The 22,147-nt window shown below is 44.5% G+C and overlaps 1 protein-coding gene across 1 annotated transcript in view; it reads left to right on the top strand.

Annotated features, from left to right (window-relative positions):
* Positions 1 to 9,358: 9,358 nt before the first annotated feature.
* LOC129603129 (uncharacterized) overlaps positions 9,359 to 22,147 on the top strand; it is a 13,081-nt gene continuing 292 nt past the window's right edge. The window contains exons 1-2 of the mRNA XM_055503051.1: positions 9,359 to 10,602; positions 20,208 to 22,147. The exon at positions 20,208 to 22,147 is cut by the window's right edge and continues 292 nt beyond it. Of these exons, the coding sequence (XP_055359026.1) occupies positions 9,468 to 10,553 (1,086 nt within the window). The 5' untranslated portion in view covers positions 9,359 to 9,467 and the 3' untranslated portion in view covers positions 10,554 to 10,602; positions 20,208 to 22,147. The remainder of the gene's footprint in view (positions 10,603 to 20,207) is intronic.

Genomic DNA, 22,147 nt, shown 5'->3' with positions numbered 1-22,147 from the left:
AGGGGGCGTACTTCTAACACACCAGGAGTGGTGTGTTAAAGATGCTCTGATCAGAATTGGACACAGAACAGATTGACTGAGAGGTTCAACTTCTACTGCTTAGAGCTCAATTACTCATCTACTGCAGCTGCGCCAATGTCGAGGAGACGGTTCCCCATAGGCAGGAAACTCCACAGATCAGCTCAGTTAGTTGTACTGAAGCTGATCTGCACCCTTGCTTACCTGGATTGTTACAGCAAAACCATAATGGTTATCACAAAAATAATTTCACTTTATGAATCCCAAACCTTCAATGAGCATTTTATTATTATTTTAGCATGTTGTAGCAGTCCAGGGGGGATATTCCCGCCTTGAGCCGCTAAGGCTTATAAGTAAAGTAACCGTTCTTGTGTTTATAGTGTTATAGTTAAAGTTGGGATTTAAGTAATGTTATAACTTTAGTGAAATTCATTGATCCTTTTTTTCATGTGTGTTTGTAATGTGTTGTTTTTGTTTTTGTGCTTTTTTGTGTGGTACACCATGAGTGAGGAGAATGTGCGTGTGAGTGACCCTCAGAGGGCAGTGATACATTGGACGTGTGAAAAATAAATGGGGTTTGCACTCTGCTAAGAAAGCATCTGAAAAGTGTCAATCTCTTCTTGTCACTCTATATCCACAGAAATATCTGGGCTTGTGCAGTGTATGACATGTAGATATTTTTGCTTATAGAGTAGCATAGGAATCAGCTGCACAGTTAGTCAATTGCCATAGCTAAGCTCTTGCTAAATATTTATTTCATTTAGCAAAGACTTGAATGTTGCAATAGTTTCAAGTGTGTAAACCTAAGGCAATGTTAATATTTTATCACAAAATCTTGTGTCAGTTATTGTATCTAAATGTAAAAGGACAAAGCTGAAAAACCTTCTGATGAAAAATATACTTATATTAAATACTTTAAAATACATTTAAAATATTGTTATTAAACAAAAAACTGATATTTACAGCAGAGGTTAAGGTGCAACTCTAAAGTAAATGTGAAGATTTTAATGCAAAAGTCATTCAGCAATCATTGCAAGGGTCACTCCTGTTTACACCAGTTTCTGTTTAGTCATGGAGATGGTGCTCCAAAGGCAGGAACCTCCACAGATCTGCTCAGACAGTTGTAGTGAAGCTAATTTCCACCCCTGCTTAACTGGGTTGTTACAGCAAAAGCATAATGGTTATCACAAAAATAACTGCTCTTTATGAATCCCAAGGCTTCAGAGTGAAACTGGTGTGAATTTTATGTTTTAAGAGTGAAAATTGTGGCCACAGATGCAATTTCAAAAATGACATAAACAATGGTTCAGGTCACTGGCAATGATTGTTAGTCACAGGAACCATATCTTAGTTAAGCTGCAATAGACATAGACTACTGGGGGACTTAATTTATTAACTGAGCTCTTCTGTTTCCTTCTACCTCTTCTGTACAATTTTATTCAATTTTATTTATATTGCGCCAAATCATATAGTTATCTCAAGGCACTTTACAAAGTAAGGTTTAAGACCTCACACAACTAAACCCAACAAATTTAACATGCAGCAAGCAAAATTTGACAGCAACAGTGGAGAGGAAAAACTACCTCTCTAACGAGGAAGAAACCTCCAGCAGAACCAGGCTGGATGTGGGCGGCCATCTGCCTCGACCGGTTGGGGTGAGAGGATACAGAGAGAGAAAAGCACAACAACAACAACAAGCTACAACATATACATCAGAGTGGGGCAGAGAGAGAGACAGCACAAATACTGGAGAGAAGGAGACAAGGTTAGTTGAACATAGAACAATGATGGCAGGTTATTGGACAGAAGAGGTAGAAGGAAACAGGAGCTCAGTGTATAAATTAAGTCCCTCAGCAGTCTATGTCTATTGCAGCTTAACGAAGAGTTGGTTCCTGTGACTAACAATCATTGTCAGTGACCTGAAACACCTCTAACTATAAGCTTTATCAAAAAGGAAGGTTTTAAGTCTGATCTTAAAGGTGGAGAGTGTATCAGCTTCTCGAACCTGAAGAGGGAGCTGGTTCCAGAGGAGAGGAGCTTGGTAGCTAAAAGCTCTGCCCCCCGTTCTACATTTAAAGACTCTAGGAACCACAAGTAGCCCAGCGCTCTGAGAACGAAGCCTTCTGCTGGGAGCATAAGGGACTATGAGGTCTTTAAGATAAGAAGGAGCTTTATCATTGAGTACTTTGTAGGTGAGTAGGAGAATTTTAAATTCTATCCTACATTTTATAGGCAGCCAGTGCAGAGAAGCTAATGTAGGAGAAATGTGATCTCTCTTTCTAAGTCCTTTCAGAACTCTGGCTGCAGCATTTTGAATAAGCTGTAGGCTTTTTAAGGAGCTGTTAGGACATCCTATGAGTAAGCGATTACAGTAGTCCAGCCTAGAGGTAACAAATGCATGGATCAGTTTCTATGCATCACTCTGAGAGAGGATGCTTCTGATTTTAGCTATATTTCCAAGATGAAAGTAGGCGGTTCTAGAGATTTGTATAATGTACTGTATGATGTAAAAGAGTGATCCTGGTCCTGAATACACCAAGGTTCCTCACAGTGGAATCTGAAGCTAATGTTATGCCATCCAGGGTGGCTATCTGACTCAATAGTGTCTCTCTCAGAGTTTTAGGCCCAACAATGAGAGTTTCAGTTTTATCTGAATTTAGTTGAAGGAAGTTTTGGGACATCCAGGATTTGATGTTTTTTAAACAACCCTGAATTTTGACTAGTTGATCTGTTTCATTTGGTTCCAAGGACATATATAGCTGAGTATCATCTGCGTAACAATGAAAATTAATAGAATGCAACGGTATGGTAATGGTAAAATAGCCATATAAAAACTAGTTTAAAACTAAAACATTACTATTTATGGCTAAAATCTGGATTGGTCTATTTATTTTTGAAAGGATAATGAGGAAACATAAAAAGGTAATTGCTAAGCAGTAAAATTGTTACGAACTTGCCCCGTCGGTTCCGAACCGGCGGGGTTTGACAGGGAACCTACTAACTCCTCCCGTCGGTTCCGAACCGGCGGGGCTTGATGGAACCCTGGGACAGGAGAGGGGATGTGGTGGAGAGAGACGGTGACAGCACCCGCTCCAAGCGGGGGAACTACGGCTCTCACGGAGCCGGGAGGAGAACACGCTCACACTGAGCGGAGGCTTCAGGCACCACGGCCAATGTGCTTCCAGCACAGAGCTCCTCTGTGTAATCCCTCACACAGACACCTGGCCGCAACCGGCAGACCAGGTCGCAGGGAACACAGGCGAGGGGGGAGACCCCAAATGCACGACCCAACACAGAAGGTACAATTAACATTAACGGTTTATTCAAATACAACAAAAACTCACTGCACAGCAGGATTCAGTTCAACACAAAAGGAAGAACTAAAAATCACTGCAATGCAGGAAAACAATTAACAACCTAACTCACTATCTAAACTATACGCTCCGTACACTACGGGCAGAAACCTACACATGAACACAAGACATAAACAACTAAGAACTAGTACAGCACTGTCTAACAGGCATAAACAAAACACGCTCCGTAACACGGGCAAAACCTAAACATGAAACATAAGACACTCACAAAACTTACGTGGTGAGACAGGACATAAGCCAAACCAAAACTCCTTTGCATCACAACTCTCTGCAACGTAACAATGGGGTAGCATCCAGCTACACCGAGCGTACACACCAGCAATGTGTGAAACAAAAGAAATCCCTTATATACAAACCAAAACAGGTGGGTCAACTAATTACACAGGAAATTAAAACTCAGACCCACACCAAAAAGCCCCAAGAGCGCCTCTAGCGGCGTGGAGGCTGAATATCACAAAAATAGTCTAATTAACTTGTCAAATTTAGGCATTTATGCTTTCTAATAATCTCGCCTAGAGGAGACATGTATAGGCTAAACGAAATTGGACCAAGCACAAAACCCTGTGGTACTCCATAGCTAATCCTTGTGCATGTGGAGAATTTCTCATTAACATGAACAAACTGGAATCTGTTTAACAAACAGGGTTTAACCACTAGGCTCTTTGAATTGATGGATCTCTAAAGAATCTTCTGTTTAAGTAGTTCACAAATGTATCTGGTTACATCACATCAGGTAAGACTAGAAGCAGGCAGACTAACACACGCTACATCCTAGTGAATATGGTCGAATATATAGAATGAGAATTTAAGAATTTCATTAGTTACATTTGTAAAGTCCAGTTCAACCTAATACAGCCAGTAACTGATAAACCTCCAGAAGGTAGTTTGACAGCTGTGGCAGCGTGAGCTGCTGATGCTTATCTATGATTTAAAAAAGTAAGTACAACATTCAACTCTGACAGGAAGTCAACTTTTCAAGTTTTCTCAACTTTTTAGTTGACTGTTTGGCCAGACTATTGTCTGTCTGTCTGTCTGCCCTAGCAAACAGTGTAGAACTGACATCATCAGATCTATTTCCTGTTCTCACAACTGTGCCTATATTGTATATTTGTCAGATACAGGTATATAGGTCAGATACTAAAGCTCCGCCTTTTGGTTTTACCCTGGAATTGCGTCTTTGGTGCTAAAAATGGAGGTGGTTTTGTTAACATTTTTAACAACTTCCACAGACAGACCAAGTAGGGGGGCTGCTGACAATCGGCTCATGAGGGTGTGATAAATGTGTGATCAGCGTCAGAAAGGGGACTGACAGATGCCAGAGCCACCTCAAGTGGCTTCTCTCGATGTGGAGGAGCAGCGACTCTACTCCGAGCTCCTCACCTTATCTCTAAGGGAGCGCCCAGTCACCCTACGGAGGAAGCTCATTTCGGCCGCTTGTATCCCCTTGTATGCCCTTTCGGTCCAAAAGCCCAAAGCTCATGAGCCCATAGGTGAGGGCAGGAACGTAGATTGACCGGTAAATTGAGAGCTTTGCTTTTCGGCTCAGCTACCTCTTCACCACGATGGACCGGTACACCGACTGCATTGCTGCAGCCGCCGCGCCAATCCGTCTGTCAAATCTCACGCTCCTTCCTTTCCTTACTTGTGAACAAGACCCCAAGATACCCCAAGAGAGCAAGCCCCTTTGACAGAACAGTTTGTGTTGGCACAGTACAACACAGTATGTAGTATGAGGTCATTGGGAGGGTTATTGCACATTAATGAATATAAGTTTTGTACCGGTTTTCACAAATGTTTTACAGCAAATTTGTTGCACATTGTGTAAATATAGTGTAGTATGTTTAATATCATCATTTGGAGTATATTTTATGTCATCATGTATCATATCATATATTATTATATAGGTAGTCAAGAATCTGTTCTGGTCATGTTAAGGTGCAGTCACTGTTCTGTAACCCTTGTATTTTGGAAGAGTTGCTGCCTAAGGAATGTCTGGGATAGACTCCAGGAAACAGACATGAGTAAACACTTTTTGTTGGCCAGTGGTATCAGGCCAGAAGTTAGAACAAAACCCAATGTCTAGCTGACGTGGGATCAGGGTGTATAGGTTTGTGCCTCAGCCTTAGAGGGGCAGAGCCCCACGGACCGATAGACGACTTGCTGTCTGGGACGATGGGGTTCTCACTGCTGCAGGAGACCAGGCGACTTCTCACCGCTGCTCTGCCCTTTCTTCCTTGCTGATAATATTATATCACCACTTGTAATAAATTGAAGATGTATCTGTTTAAACGTTAACTAGTGGTGGTTTGAGTTTGTCCATTTCAATTTGGCAGCTGTAAATATACTACAATGGAATAGATATGTAATAGTGCATAGGGTTTGCACAAATATTGTGCAGAGCAGATTACTAGGTAACCACTGATGCAGTGGGTGAGTGATTGTAGTGGGACTTGGTTAATAGTTCTGGTTATACAACCTAATAGCAGCTTGTAGGAAAGATCTGTGGAATCTCTCCTTCACACAGCGAGAGTGGATCAGTCTGTCACTGAAGCTGCTCTCCAGAGCAGACAGTGAGTGAGAGTGTTAGGGAAACTGTTAGTTCCCTTTGTAAATCTTAAATAAAGCAGACACAATCAGTTGAGACCTTCTTCAGGATTTTACTTGCAAGGAGTGAGCAGTTTACAGCAAAGGCAACTTCCTCTCACTGAAGAGAAGACAATGATTCAGCTCATAGTATGTATTGCATTCTGGGAGGTGCATAGTCACCCAGTACATAGGAAATATTTTCTGCTCAAAGCAAGCATTGGGCACATCAGATAAGGATGCTACACACCGGTACTCCCTATTTCTTGCAGAGCAGAAGGGAGAAAACTTCAAGGTTATAGCACAGCTAACAAGGCTTCAGCAAAATATGTTTCAATGATTAAATGCAGTATTTTTCCAACAGAGCGTCCTGGTCCAGGATGAATGTGAGTTTAGCCAGGAACCTTCTCTCACCCACCTCCTGCACCGTGTCCAGAGTGCAGCCCAGGACAGAGCTGGACTTCTTTATGACTCTGTCCAGTCTCTTCCTGTCCCTCACTGTGATGCTGCTGCCCCAGCAGACCACACCGTACAGGATGGCTGATGCCACTACAGAGTCATAGAAGGTCTTCAGGAGTGGCCCCCTCACTCCAAAAGACCGCAGTCTCCTCAGCAGGTACAGTCTGCTCTGACCCTTCCTGTACAGTGCATCCGTGTTATGAGTCCAGTCCAGTTTATTGTCCAGATGCACACCCAGGTACCCAGAGTCCACTCTCACGATGTCCCTCCCCTGGATGTGCATCGGTGGGATGACAGCAGGCTGCCGTCTGTGGAAATCCACCACCATCTCCTTGGTTTTCCCTATGTTTATCAGGAGATGGTTCTGCTGGCACCAGTCCACAAAGATCTGAGTGAGTCCTCTGTACTCTGCAATTGTCGGACTGATCACGGATGATGACGATGCAGAGTCATCAGAGAATTTCTGCAGAACTTCTGTTGTGTCTGAAGTCTGACGTATAGAGGGTGAACAGGAAGGGAGCCAGTACAGTCCCCTGTGGGGCCCAGAGAGTATAAAGGACAACCTTCCATCAACTCAGATTTTGACAGCTCTAGGTCAAAGGTCACTTGATCTTTCCACCCTTGAACTTGCAATGTCAAAGTGTACCTATTCTTTGACCCTCAATGGGTCTGATCTTTTATTCTCCGTGTTAAAGGGCGATGTGATCATCAGAACACCGCTATGTATTGTTGTGGAAATCTTCTTATAAAGAAATCAACCAGAGATCATCAGTGTGATGAACCATCTCAAAGTTTACTCTCATGACGACACAGAGTGGATCACAATTACATCGAAGACGTAAGGCACATCTTACTATGTACAAAGTATCCACTGAAGGACTGAGGACACAAGACCTGTATTTATACCCTGTTACAAACCCCCACATGAGCTGTTGACTGGTCTTTGATATACATGAGTGCAGTAAACCCCCCTTTACTTTCTTTAACAATGTTCCCGTGGTCACTACAGTGAAACCCCCACCATTTGATAACCAAATGCTTGATGACCCCCCAGGAACAACCCTCAGCCAGAGGCACAGCATCTCATGACAAACACAAAATTTCCCACATTCCTCCCTTTTTGTGTCAAAGTGTCAAACATACAAACAAGGGAAATTATTGTCAACATTTGAAGTTATTATCTGTAATGGAAACATTGTACTTTAATGCTTCTTGTGTTCATTTCTGACTCCGTATAGCAACCATGCATTCTGTACTTGTTGATTAGACCCAGAACTGAACATTCTTAGAAAAACAGTCTATCTTCCTCTCAAGGTTCTGTTGCACATTAAGTGCTGACATCTAATGTTGTGTTTGACTGCCCGATTGTTTATGGCCTGAGTCTACCTTTTAACCCTGGGCTCTGGCTCCTTTCTATCTGATGCCTCACCAGACCCAAGGCTGTAAACCTTGTGTATTCCCTGTGTAATGTAAGCATCTTCACCCACATTGTGATAAGGAGATTCCACCAGGTCCCGGGAGAAGGGTTAAAAGGCAGAGACAACCTCAGAACGGGGTGATCTTTGCATTATACCTCCGTGGTGTATGTTCAGATCTCCCCAGCTGGCTTTTTCATTTGCTTTCCTCATTGTTTGTTATTTTCTTTATTATTTCAATAAATCGCGTAAAAGGACAACTCTCTCATCTGCCTTTATTCCAAAAATTTCCACCACGGAAATTGGCGTCTACGAACAGGATCCCGCGGCAGGTCGTCTGGACGGCGTGATCAGGGACGGCGATCCTGAGGACTAGGTTCGCTCAGCCTCCAAACCTCTACAGCTGTTCTGAGTGGGAGGACTGCTCACCCGTCTGGATCGCCTCTGATGAGATCCAACGAACTCAGAATCCAACCTCTACTCGGCCCGGTGAGAGAGATGGGTTTGAAATTGGTTTCAGGTATTCGGGGTTACTTGGCTCTGATCATTTGGTTTAGGGAAAGTAAAGCAAATAACAATTAATTCTAAAACATCCCCAACTAGACTAAAACAAACAACGACAAAAGAAAATAAAAGACAAGAAATGGACAAGAAATAAAAGACGGCTTCTGAAATACGGAGCGCGTTTGCAGAGGGAAGTGTTTTTGAGATACGAGGGACCCGGGTCTTAGAGGGGCCTGACGGTGAGGGACCACTTCCGAGAACTCTGTCGCTGATCTGAGCGGTTCCCTTTCTACGGAGACGTCCGTGGAAGAGAAATTTCGAAAAAAAGGTTCCGGCCGGAACACATAAAAGTCTAAGGCAGGAAACCGCCGGGACTCTGAAAGATGGGTTCGGGGCGATCTAAGTCTCCACCACCAGACTGCAGCATTACAAAATTAAGGAGATGTAAATATGGTGATGAGTGCGTGTCATGTCTTCACGACTGGACAAAACATTATGGGTTTCAAGAAGGTGGTTCACTCAGTGTGAAGGACATACGCGCTTTAAAAGAAAAAATAGAAGAAAAGGAGAAACAGCTCCGTAAAAGTAGAACGATCAAAGTTAAAACTTTAGAAGAAATTCAATTAAAGAACAGACGCCTTGAAATTTGGGTTAAAGAATCCGAACGCAGGGAAAAACTGAAATGCCAAAAAGAGTTAGGAGGGAGAAAGGATGAGAGTGGTGACGTAGCTGGCAGAAAAGATAACAACTCTGTGGAAGCTTGCACACCGCCACCATACACACATACACACACACACACACAGAAACAGAGCGCTCCCACTGTTTCTGCTTTATATCCTTTTGCAGAGCTGAGCGCGGGAATCCCAACCTGGACTCCTTCTACGTCAGCAGGAGGGCCGGGCAGGGTGGACAGCCGGACCAACAGCAACAGCCTGATCAACGACAACAGCCAGACCCACAGCAACTGCCTGCCCCACATCAACAGCCTGCACCACTGCAGCAGCCTGGCCCACACCAACAGCCTGGCCAACCTCTGTCATCAGGAGCTGCAACATTGGCTGCAGAGCAGTCAGAGCTTGTGAAGGACAGCGAAAATATCACACCAACTCCTGGAATGGAGGCACAGGCGTTCTGGGCCAATTCACCTATCGGCTTCATTCCTACATCATCCACTGCCACAAGCTGTGCCCATGCACATACCGCCACTACGAGTGCTGCCTCTGCAACTACCAGCGTTCATACCCTAAGGAGCAACACACCAGTAGCTCCAGAAATCAGCTTGCCCATGGTGGAAGTGGCCGGTCCTGAAGGAAGCATGTTAGTGCACAGACCGTGGACTAGCGCTGACATAGCTGACTTTGCTCACACTCTTCCAGACATCACTGTATCCGGAAAGACATTCGGTGCCAACCTTCTGGCCTTCTGCCAGGAGTACAGACCCACTGGAGCTGAGATCCGTCGCATCCTGGCCAAACGTCTTGCACCTTGTGAATACCAAAAGCTGGCTAGACAATTGCCTGATGTGACACTTGCTCTCAAACACAAAGACTGGACAAACAACTTAAATGATGGATTCGTTGCCGCAGTGAGGATGCTTGTTGCCCACCTCGAAACTGCGTTCCCCGACAAAGTCTGTATGATTAAAGTCACTACATGCAAACAACAACCAGAGGAATCAGTTGATGACTTTGTTCACCGCCTCACCACCGCATACAATACACACGGAGGAGCTTACCCTCCCCCTGAAGGAGTGGGAGGACTCATCTGTTCAACATACAAGAGTCACCTCTGTGAACTGGTGATGAAAGGCTTACTCCCTGAAGTGTTTGACGCCGTAAAGCAGTCATACATCGGATGGAAAGAAGAAGCGCGTCTGTCTGACCTCACAAGACACGCACGCCATGCTTATGACACTCTCCAGCAGAAGAAGATGGCGAAGAAGGAAAAACAACAGAGCGAACTGTATCTGCCATCCTTGGAGATGTTCTCTGCAATGCATAACAACAACAGAGGAGCGAGCAGGTTTCGCGGGGGGGGACGAGGAAGAGACTTCAGACAGAATTGGCCCAACAGAGACACAGGAGGCGCATCTGGAGATCCAGGAAACGCTTGCCACATCTGCGGCGAGATGGGACACTGGAGGAAGTACTGCCCCCGGCTACGTCAGGTTCCACCCTCCCGGGCACTCTCGTCAGACTGAATAGAGGAGGAGCCCAGCGAAGGTTTCCGTTCACATGATGACGTAGACGGTACCGCACAGACACACACACACTCGCTCACACTTGATACATGCTCAATTGATTCAAATTCATGCTTGCCTGCTTGCAATGAAGACTTGCTTTCTGCTCAAAACATCCCACAGAGTGATTTTAAAAAGAATAACAAACAGCTAAATGACAACTGCTGCATGACTTTACAGTCAAATGGTTTCAAACAATTTCCTGAGTTTGCTTTCACGGTTCAAGGTGAATGTATGGTGTTTTTAGTAGACTCAGGAGCAACAAATTCTGTAATTAAATCTTCCATGTTTTCCAATCCACCTAAAATGAGTGGACGATTTGTGCACACTATAGGTTCGTCTGGCCAGACAATAAAAGAAAAACTTACTGTTCCTCTGTCTTGCACAACATCAGACGGCAAGACACTCAAACATTCATTTTTGCTTTCAAACTTATGCCCAGTTAATCTATTAGGAAGAGATCTCATGTGTAGTTTAGGTATTTCACTGATTTCCACTGCGGAGGGAGTGCAGGTCACAACCACGGACAATGTAAATAATTTTTCCTTTGTTTGTGCTAATTTCAGCTCAGAGCCGCTGCTCTACTCTTATCAGTGGCTGCTGAAGGGAGAGGCTGTAACTGAGGCCCTCATACAGGCTGCTCGACAGCTTGTTTCCTCACAGAATACGACCTTTAGTGATACATCTGACCTGTCTTGTACAGCACATGTGTCCACTGGTCCTGATGAGGAGTTTGAAAAATCATGGTTATGCACACATGCAAACAAACTGACCTCAACCTCTCTATTCTGGGATGAAAATAGGTCTGCGCTTGCGATTTCTCTCACTAATGAGCAAGAGAGATTTGTTGATGCTTATTCTACAGATCCACATGTCCTTCTGTCAAAACATGACGGAGACAAATGGCAGGACTTGGGTCCTTTCGTGGACAGATGTCAACGGGAAGGAGACTGGCAAACGACTTCCGACCCGAATGTGATGTATTCACCTACTTTGCATGCTTACAAAAAACTTTTTCAGTCTAACTTTCATGCGCAGCGTACAGTGCACTTGGTACCACAACATTCCACACACACTCCACACCACGTGTTTTTGTCGGAGGACGCTCTGACGCAGTATCCAGCCTTACAGGAAGTTCCAGCTTCCCTGTGGGCCACACACAAATATGATGTAGGTTTGATCAAAGGGTGTGACCCAGTGGTCATCACGCCAAAATCTGACTACAGACCATGCAAACAGCAATACCCTTTAAAGAGAGAAGCAATTGAAGGAATAACACCGGTGTTTAACTCTGTTGAAAGCAGGAATCATCGTCCCATGTGACAACTCTCCAGTGAGGACTCCACTCTTCCCAGTTAAGAAAATCAGAGACAAAGGACAGCCAACAGAATAGAGGTTTGTCCAGAATCTGCAAGCAGTAAATGCGGCGGTCCAACCACGCGCACCTACGGTACCGAACCCCTACACCATTCTTTCTCAGGTTCCGCCCAAGGCTAATTTTTTTTCAGTAATTGATTTGGCTAATGCTTTTTTCAGCGTGCCCGTCCACAAAGACAGTCAATTCTGGTTTGCTTTTGAATTCAACGGAAAGTCATACACCTTTACCAGACTGTGCCAGGGGTATTCAGAAAGCCCTACCATCTACAATATGGCACTGAAAGACAGCCTGGATGATCTTGTCTTGTCCCCAGGCACCGCCCTGCTGCAGTACGTTGACGACTTGATGATCTGCAGTGAGGATCAGGAAACTTGCACAGCAGACACGATGAAGTTGCTGAAACACCTGCATGCTGCAGGCCACAAAGCAAGTCTGTCCTAAATACAGTTTGTTCAGACTAAGGTTACCTTCCTAGATCACATCATTACCGCTGAAGCTATTCAGAACCTGCCTAAACCGTGCACATACAAACAGCTTATGTCCTTTTTAGGCATGTGCTCTTATTGCAGGAATTTCATTCCTAACTGCGCCGTCTTGGAGGCTCCGCTTAGAGCTCTGATGCAGACGTCTTCTGCATCCACCACCCGCCTCACGTGGACATCTGAGGCTGAACAGGCGTTCACTGACCTCAAACTTGCTCTTCAGTCGGCTCCTACTTTGGGTCTGCCTGACCCTACGCGAATTTTCACTCAAACAGTGGATGAGAAATCAGGTTGTATGACCTCTGTCCTTTTACAGGATCACGGAGGGCGTCCACGCCCTGTAGCCTGTTTCTCTGCTAAGCTTGACCCAGTCGCTGCGGGGCTCCCACGATGCCTCCGAGCAGTGGCTGCGGCAGAGAAAGCCGTGCTGGCATCACGTGACATTGTTGGCTATTCTGATGTCACCCTGCTGGTTCCTCATGCCGTGTCTTTGATCCTTTTGGAACAAAAAACATCACATCTTTCTACAGCCCGATGGCTTAGATACAACACTGTCTTACTGGAAATGCCAAACATTAATGTCAAAAGGTGCAATGTGCTTAACCCAGCCACTTTGTTTCCAGGCCCTGACGATGGCGAGCCTCACAACTGTGTTTCGGTCTTGAACCAGGTTTGCACTCCGCGCCCAGATCTGTCGGAGGTGCCAATTCCTAACTGTGACCTCGTTCTCTTTGTTGATGGCTCTGCCTCTAGAGACCCTGCTTCGGGCCACTGTCAGGATGGATATGCAGTCTGCACCTCTCATACTGTTTTACAGTCTGGCGCTTTGCCAGGACATTACTCTGCTCAGGCTGCGGAGTTGATCGCACTGACCGAAGCCTTTAAATTGGCTAAAGGGAAGTCTGCTACTATCTACACAGACTCCAGATACGCTTTTGGCGTCACACATGACTTTGGTGCTCTGTGGAAACACAGAAAGTTTTTGAAATCTGATGGCAAACCTATCTTGCATCATGATAAGGTTGCTGATCTGCTCAACGCAATTCTGTTACTAGCTGCAATTGCTGTATGTAAGTGCCCTGCACACACTGGGTGCAGTGATCCCATCTCTGCTGGAAACGCGCGCGCTGATGCTGCTGCAAAGGCAGCTGCCCTACTCCCCCTTCCCTTTGTTCCCTGCCTCTTATCCTCCACCTCTACCCAACCTTCCTCTCCTCCCTCTGCTCTCCCTGATTTTCAGACATTCTCTACCCCACAGGAACGCAAGCTCTAGCTGACGAATGGCGCCACCAGTAGCCATGGCATTTGGTATGGGCCCGACAGCAAACCTTGCCTACCTAAACACTTTTTCCCTCATTTCGCGAAGTTGACACATGGATTAGACCATGTATCAAAGGGGGGAATGCTCTTACAAAACATTGGTAGACTAAGGGATTTTCAATCTATGCGCAAAAATACTGTGAAACATGTATGACATGCGCCCAACACAACCCAGGTAAGACGATTGCCAAACCACTGGCAGCTCACCCACCACCGGAAAAGGCGTTTGACCATTTAATGCTGGACTTCATCGAACTAACGCCAGCAGAAGGTAAATAGTATTGTTTAGTGATTGTTGATATGTGGTCAAAATAGGTGGAGGCCTTCCCAGCTAAACATGATAACAGCCATGCAGTTACCAAAGCCTTGCTGACAGAAATAATTCCCAGATGGGGGATTCCATCTAAAATCAGCAGTGACAACGGCTCACACTTTGCAAACCAAGCCCTAGTCACAACGATCAGTCACAATCACTGGAGGCCACGGCTCCACCTGAACAGAACACTGTTCAGGTCTGACGGCTGACTGACGGTAAGCGTATCGCGTCACTTCCGGTTACTGAGGTTTGCTGCCGCTGTGTGTGTACAGCGTTACTCTCCGCTCTTTTCTAAATATTATCGTTTTATATCCGATAGCGACTGCTAAAAGTTTCAAAACAAGCTTGTAACACTCAAGCATCTTTTCCTTTCATTAAACGTCCTGCTAATTTACACTGTTATCTAAGTGTTTTCTCCGCTAGCGTAGCTCCTAGCTTACTTTCCTGGTATGGCTTCCCCCTTTTCCTCTCCCTCTCGCTCTGTTCGGTGCTCGGTGTGTCTTATGTTTAGCTTATCCTCCGCCTCCTTTAGTGATGGTAATGGTATCTGTAATAGGTGTACGCTAGTTGCAGGGTTGGAGGCGAGGTTGTTAGACTTAGAGTCTCGGCTTCGCACTTTAGAAAACAGGCCAGCTAGCCAGGTCCCTTTAGCCGGTGCGGAGCCTCCTAGCTTAGCTGCTACCAGTCCCCCGGCAGGTCCCAGGCAGCTGGGTAATGACTGGGTCACGGCTCGTAAGAAACGTAGCTTTAGGCAGGCGCCCACGGTGCACCACCAACCGCTTCACGTTTCAAACAGATTTTCCCCACTCAGCGACACACCCGCTGAGAAACCCACTCTGATCATTGGTGACTCCATAGTCCGAAACGTGAAGTTAGAGAATCCAGCGGTCATAGTTAGGTGTTTGCCTGGGGCCAGAGCGGGCGACATTGAGTCTTATCTTAAGCTCCTGTCTAAGGATAAACGTAAGTACGCTAAGATCGTAATACACGCAGGAGCTAATGACGCCCGGTTACGCCAATCGGAAGTCACTAAAACTAACATTGAGTCGGTGTGTTCGTTCGCCAAAACAATGTCGGACTCCGTAGTTTTCTCTGGACCCCTCCCCAATGTGACCAGCGATGACATGTATAGCCGGCTGTCATCGCTCCACCGCTGGTTGTCTAGGTGGTGTCCTGCAAACGATGTGGGCTTTGTGGCTAATTGGAGCACTTTTTGGGGAAAACCTGGGCTGATTAGAAGAGACGGCGTCCATCCCACGTTGAACGGAGCCTCTCTGCTCTCTAGTAACATGGCCATGTTGCTTAGTCCCCCCACTCCGTGACAACTCAGAGTGGAGCCCAGGACGCAGAGTCGCAGTCTTACACGCCTCTCTGCATGTTCTCTACAGCCGCGACCCACTCTTAGTCTTAGTTATCGCATAGAGACTGTGTCTGCTTCTCGACCACCTAAACTATACAAGTCACAAACAAATCAAAGAGGAGTGACTTACCAGAATTTAATAAACATCAAAACAGTTCCTCTTACGGAACAAAGTAATAGTAAGCTAATGAAGTGTGGTTTATTAAATATCAGATCTCTCTCATCTAAATCCTTTTTAATAAATGACTTGATAAGTGACCATCACATAGATCTGTTCTGTCTCACTGAAACCTGGCTGCAGCAGGATGAATATGTTACTTTAAATGAGTCGACTCCAATGAGTCACATCAACTATCATGTTCCAAGAAGTACAGGTAGAGGTGGAGGAGTAGCAGCAGTTTATAAATCAGATTTATTAATTACTCCTAAACCTAAACATAGTTATAACTCATTTGAGAGCCTCACTCTGAGCCTTTCTCACCCAGACTCTAAAACTCAGAAACCAGTTGTGTTTTGTATTGTTTACCGTCCTCCTGCTCCATATTCAGAGTTCTTAACTGAATTCTCTGAATTCTTATCTGACTTAGTTCTTAGCACAGATAAAGTCATTGTAGTGGGAGACTTTAACATTCATGTAGATGTTGACAGCAACTGTCTCAGCACTGCTTTTAACTCCTTAATAGACACTATTGGTTTTACACAGCAGGTAAATGAACCCACTCATCGTTTTAACCACACTCTAGATCTTGTCCTGACATATGGAGTTGAAATTGATAATTTAATAGTTCTTCCCCAAAACCCTCTGTTATCTGACCATTTCTTATTAACTTTTGAATTTAGCACAACTGACCCTATAACAGCTGGAAAGAAATGTTACTATAGCAGATGTTTATCTGACAATGCTGTTGCCAGATTCAAGCAGATGATTCCATCATCTTTTGCCTCAATGTCTTGCAGATACACAGAGAACAGTCACCTTAATCCTTATGAACACGTTGACTGTCTTGTAGATGATGCTGCAGCTTCTCTACGTACAATGTTAGACACAGTGGCTCCTCTGAAGAAGAAGACAGTGAATCAGAGGAGGTTAGCTCCGTGGTATAACTCAGACATCCGCAGTCTAAAGCAAAGGACTAGACAACTAGAAAGACAGTGGCGTTCCAACAAAATAAATGTAAACTGCATTGCATGGAAGGACAGTCTAATGAAATATAAAAAAGCACTTTGTGCTGCTAGAAAAACATATTATTCCTCCCTAATTGAGGAAAACAAAAACAACCCCAGGTTTCTTTTCAGCACTGTAGCCAGGCTGACAAAGAGTCATAGCTGTATTGAGTCTACTATCCCCTTAAATCTCAGCAGCAATGACTTTATGAACTACTTTACTAATAAAATTATTATCATTAGAAAAAACATTCAGCAGCGACTTCTTCCAAATGACAGAAAGCACTGTCTAGATCCATTAACTTTAAATTTATTAAATCCTCTGTCTTACCTAGACAGCTTCTCCCCCATAACTCATATGGAGTTAACCTCAATAATCAACTCTTCCAAGTCGTCCACTTGTCTTTTAGATCCAATCCCAACCAGATTACTCAAAGAAGTTCTACCTTTAATCAGCTCATCCATATTAAATCAAATCAACCAATCTTTACAACTAGGCTATGTACCACAGGCTTTTAAGGTGGCTGTGGTCAAACCTCTATTGAAAAAACCAACCCTTGACCCTGGACAACTAGCCAACTATAGGCCCATTTCAAATTTACCCTTTATTTCCAAGATTCTGGAAAAAATCGTGGCTAAACAATTATCTGACCACCTTAGTGGGAATAACCTGTATGAAGATTTTCAGTCAGGATTTAGAAAACATCATAGCACAGAAACAGCTCTGGTTAGAGTCACTAATGATCTTCTATTAGCTTCGGACAATGGTCTAGTTTCTGTCCTTGTCCTGTTAGATCTTAGTGCTGCATTTGATACAATTGATCATCACATTCTATTACAGACACTAGAACATAGAATCGGGATTAATGGAACAGCATTGGGATGGTTTAAATCCTATTTGTTGAACAGATTCCAGTTTGTTCATGTTAATGATAAATTCTCCACACGCACAAGGATTAGCTATGGAGTTCCACAGGGTTCTGTGCTGGGTCCAATTCTGTTTAGCTTATATATGTCTCCTCTAGGTGAGATTATTAGAAAGCATTCTATTAATTTTCATTTTTACGCAGATGATACTCAGCTATACATGTCCTTGGAACCAAATGAAACAGATCAACTAGTCAAAATTCAGGGTTGTTTAAAAGACATCAAATCCTGGATGTCCCAAAACTTCCTTCAACTAAACTCAGATAAAACCGAGATTCTTATTGTTGGGCCTAAAAATCTGAGAGAGACACTATTGAGTCAGATAGCCACCCTGGATGGCATAACATTAGCTTCAGATTCTACTGTGAGGAACCTTGGTGTCATGTTTGACCAGGATCTCTCTTTTACATCATACATTAAACAAATCTCCAGAACCGCCTACTTCCACCTTAGAAATATGGTTAAAATCAGAAGCATCCTCTCTCAGAGCGATGCAGAGAAACTGATCCATGCATTTGTTACCTCTAGGCTGGACTACTGTAACTCCTTACTCATAGGATGTCCTAACAGCTCCTTAAAAAACCTACAGCTCATTCAAAATGCTGCAGCCAGAGTTCTGACAGGACTTAGAAAGAGAGATCACATTTCTCCTACATTAGCTTCTCTGCACTGGCTGCCTGGAAAATGTAGGATAGAATTTAAAATTCTCCTACTCACATACAAAGTACTCAATGATAAAGCTCCTTCTTATCTTAAAGACCTTATAGTTCCTTATGCTCCCAGCAGAACACTTCGTTCTCAGAGCGCTGGGCTACTTGTGGTTCCTAGAGTGTTTAAATGTAGAACAGGGGGCAGAGCTTTTAGCTACCAAGCTCCTCTCCTCTGGAACCAGCTCCCTCTTCAGGTTCGAGAAGCTGACACACTCTCCACCTTTAAGATTAGGCTTAAAACCTTCCTTTTTGATAAAGCTTATAGTTAGAGATGGTTCAGGTCACTGGCAATTATTGTTAGTCACAGGAACCATCTCTTAGTTAAGCTGCAATAGACATAGACTGCTGGGGGACTTAATTTATACACTGAGCTCCTCTGTTTCCTTCTACCTCCTCTGTCCCATAACCTCCCATCATTGTCCCATGTTTAACTAACCTTGTCTCTTTCTGTCCAGTAGTTGTGCTTCTCTCCTCTCTCCCCCCCCCACCCCCACTCTTTCTCCCTCTCTGTCCTCACCCACAGGTATCATTGGACTCAAAGTTTGGTGTCTGTGATGGGCAGCTGCGGATCCAACCATCCTGCCTGCATCCAGTCCCTGGTCCTACCATCCTGCCTGTGCTCTGTTGTTGCTTGTTGTTGCTTGTTGCTGTTGCTGTGCTTTTCTATCTCTCTATCCTCTCACCCCAACCGGTCGAGGCAGATGGCCGCCCACATCCAGTCTGGTTCTGCTGGAGGTTTCTTCCTCGTTAGAGAGGGAGTTTTTCCTCTCCACTGTTGCTGTCAAATTAAATGCTTGCTGTATGTGGGATTTGTTGGGTTTAGTTGTGTGAGGTTTTAAACCTTACTTTGCAAAGTGCCTTGAAATAACTTTGTTGTGATTTGGCGCTATATAAATAAAATTGAATTGAATTGAATTGAATTGAATAGAGGAAGTGGGAAAGTTTCTGAACATCGACATCAGAAAGCACTGCTCTTACCACCCTCAAAGCAGAGGGGCGGTAGAGAGAGAGAATGGCACTTTGAAAAACAAACTGGCTAAATGCTGCTCAGAGACTGGTCTCAAGTGGACTCAGGCTCTTCCTGTCGTGATCCGCCACGCAAGATGGCGGATCATGGAAGTTGGTCTGGGCCAAGTCAGAGAGCCGTGAGGACCAGGAATACATTTTAACCCGTTTATTTTATGTTCAACACCCAACACCAAAACAAAACCCTCCCATAGAAGGAACAACATACAGCAGGAGGCTAGCCGAGCAAATTTAGCGAGCTAGTAAGCAGGCCACCTTAACAGAACTAGAAAACAAAATCACACCACTATGGGGAGAAACTAAAACATGGCAAATCGAACACACGGCACGGCAACAAGGCTAACTAAGACATGACATGGCAACAAGACTAACTAAGACATGGCATGGCAAGGCTACAAGGCTAACTAAGACATGGCATGGCAACAAGGCTAACTAAGACATGGCATGGCAACAAGGCTAACTAACGCTTGACGTGAACAAAATACAAACACGGCAAACTAATACGTGGCAAGATAACCAGACTGAACTAAGGCTTGGTGTGAACAGCAAACACACGTGGCAAAAATTAACCTGACCTGGTGCGCCGGTGATACGAGAACAGGGTGTAGTATGACAATGACCCAGCACAGAGTGCTGTGCTGCAGGTGTCTTTGAAGGGATCCAGAGGACAAGTGCAGGTGTGGCAAGTTGAACTTATTACTGTGTCTACAGAGGAAAGGAGAGTGAGTGGGGATGGTCCAGAGCTGAGGCGTGGCATACTGTAGTGAGGGAGAAGGCGTGGTCCGTATGAGATCCTATTTGATAGACCTCCTATGATGGGACTCCACCCTGAGACTGAGACTAGGATTTTACCACCTACTGAAATGTGCGAAGACGCAATGCTACAGTACTGTAAGAACTTATCCTCTGTTCTGTCCCAAATCTCCAAACAGGTGAAAGCGGCTCTGCCCAAACAGGCGACAGAACCACTGCACATCATTCAACCAGGAGACTGGGTGATCATTAAGGAGCTTCGCAGGAAGCACTGGAACTCAAAACGGTGGCAAGGTCCCTTCCAGGTCCTTCTGACGACCAACACGGCTGTGAAGATCGCAGAAAGAGCGACTTGGATCCACTCCAGCCACTGCAGGAAGGTCCCGGATCCGACAGACGACCCTCCATCTACATCTACACCACACGAGAAAACCACCACTGACGAAAAGAACTGAGAAGGACGACCCTCGCTGTGCTCACACACGCACTGAGGCGAGGCTGCGTTGACCGTTCAGCTAAAGGTGTGAGCCAAGCGCCGCGTGAAGCTGCGCCGGTGAATCACACTATCAGACCATACATCTACACACACGCTCCTGAGAAAACACACACACGAGCAGCCTAGAGTTGCCGACGCTGGACGACGTGTAGACTCTTCACATCACGGGAGTGACAGTGACTCAGACGACATTGGGAGGAAACCTGGCGGTGATAACGAATCCCAAGTGTCTCTGCAATCAGCTGATCACAACCTGAAGAACCCCAAAGAACTGTCAAGGTGTCAACAAACAGGTTGGAAACAATCTAACGCTACTATTCAACAGGAAGAAGAAGACATTGATTGTGACCCTGTGGTTTTGATCTTCATTGTATGTTACTTTAATATTTGCTCTAAATTGTGTGGTTGATTTACATGTATACCTCTCTGTGATTTCATCCACTATTTTTAAACAAAACATTTTACGACAAGCATATCTAGAGTTGTTTTCCACTTGATTCACACTTTCACACAAATTTTTATCTTCCACTGACGCAAAATGACATCCACCAGACGAAACAAGATAAAAATGATTGTCATATCGACGATGACAGCAATATGCGTGGTCACGCATCAACCGAAGACACTCTTATCCACCGCACACCAGAGTCACCCACAAATCGATCATGCTTAGTTTGTGTCGTTAGAGACCTGATGACCATGACGGAACAATTGCCCCACATAGCGAAGACAACATGGCAGAATAGAATGGCCTTGGAGATGTTATTAACAAAGATGGGAAGTGTTTGTGTCAGGTTTGGTAAAACATGCTGTACCTTTACCCAGGATGACTGGACAATTTTTATTCTTTTAATGTTTGATTAATGTGTAATCAAAAGGGGGGAAATGTAATGGAAAAATTGTACTTTAATGCTTCTTGTGTTCATTTCTGACTCTGTATAGCAACCATGTATTCTGTACTTGTTGGTTAGACACAGAACTGAACATTCTTAGACAAACAGTCTATCTTCCTCTCAAGGTTCTGTCGCACATTAAGTGCTGACATCTAACGTTGTGTTTCACTGACCGATTGTTTATGGCTTGTGTCTGCCTTTTACCCCTGGTCTCTGGCTCCTTTCTATCTGATGCCTCACCAGACCCAAGGCTGTAGACCTTGTGTATTCTCTGTGTAATGTAAACATCTTCACCCACAGTGTGATAGGAAGATTCCACCAGGTCCCGGGAGAGAGGTTAAAAGGCAGAGACAACCTCAGAACGGGGTGATGTTTGCATTATACCTCCGTGGTGTATGTTCAGATCTCCCCAGCTGGCTTTTTGATTTGCTTTCCTCATTATTGTTATTTTCTTTATTATTTCAATAAATCGCACAAAAGGACAACTCTCTCATCTGCCTTTATTCCAAAAATTTCCACCACACTATCCATTTACTGTCTGTCTCCCTTTTAAGTTCTTGATATTCTGTTGGTGCTCGTCCACATTCATAGAAGGAAACATGGTTTCCCTACTCACAGAAGATTCCTTAAACCTGTTCTGTTTAAGGAGTTTCCGATGTTGCTCTTCTGTTGATTACATCTCTGTTGTCCTTTTTTTTTTCTTTTATTAATGTTGATTTGTTTCGCAATC

This window comes from Betta splendens, chromosome 16, assembly GCF_900634795.4.
Source record: "Betta splendens chromosome 16, fBetSpl5.4, whole genome shotgun sequence".
Classification (NCBI taxonomy): Eukaryota; Metazoa; Chordata; class Actinopteri; order Anabantiformes; family Osphronemidae; genus Betta; species Betta splendens.
This window is presented reverse-complemented; position numbering and strand designations above follow the sequence as displayed.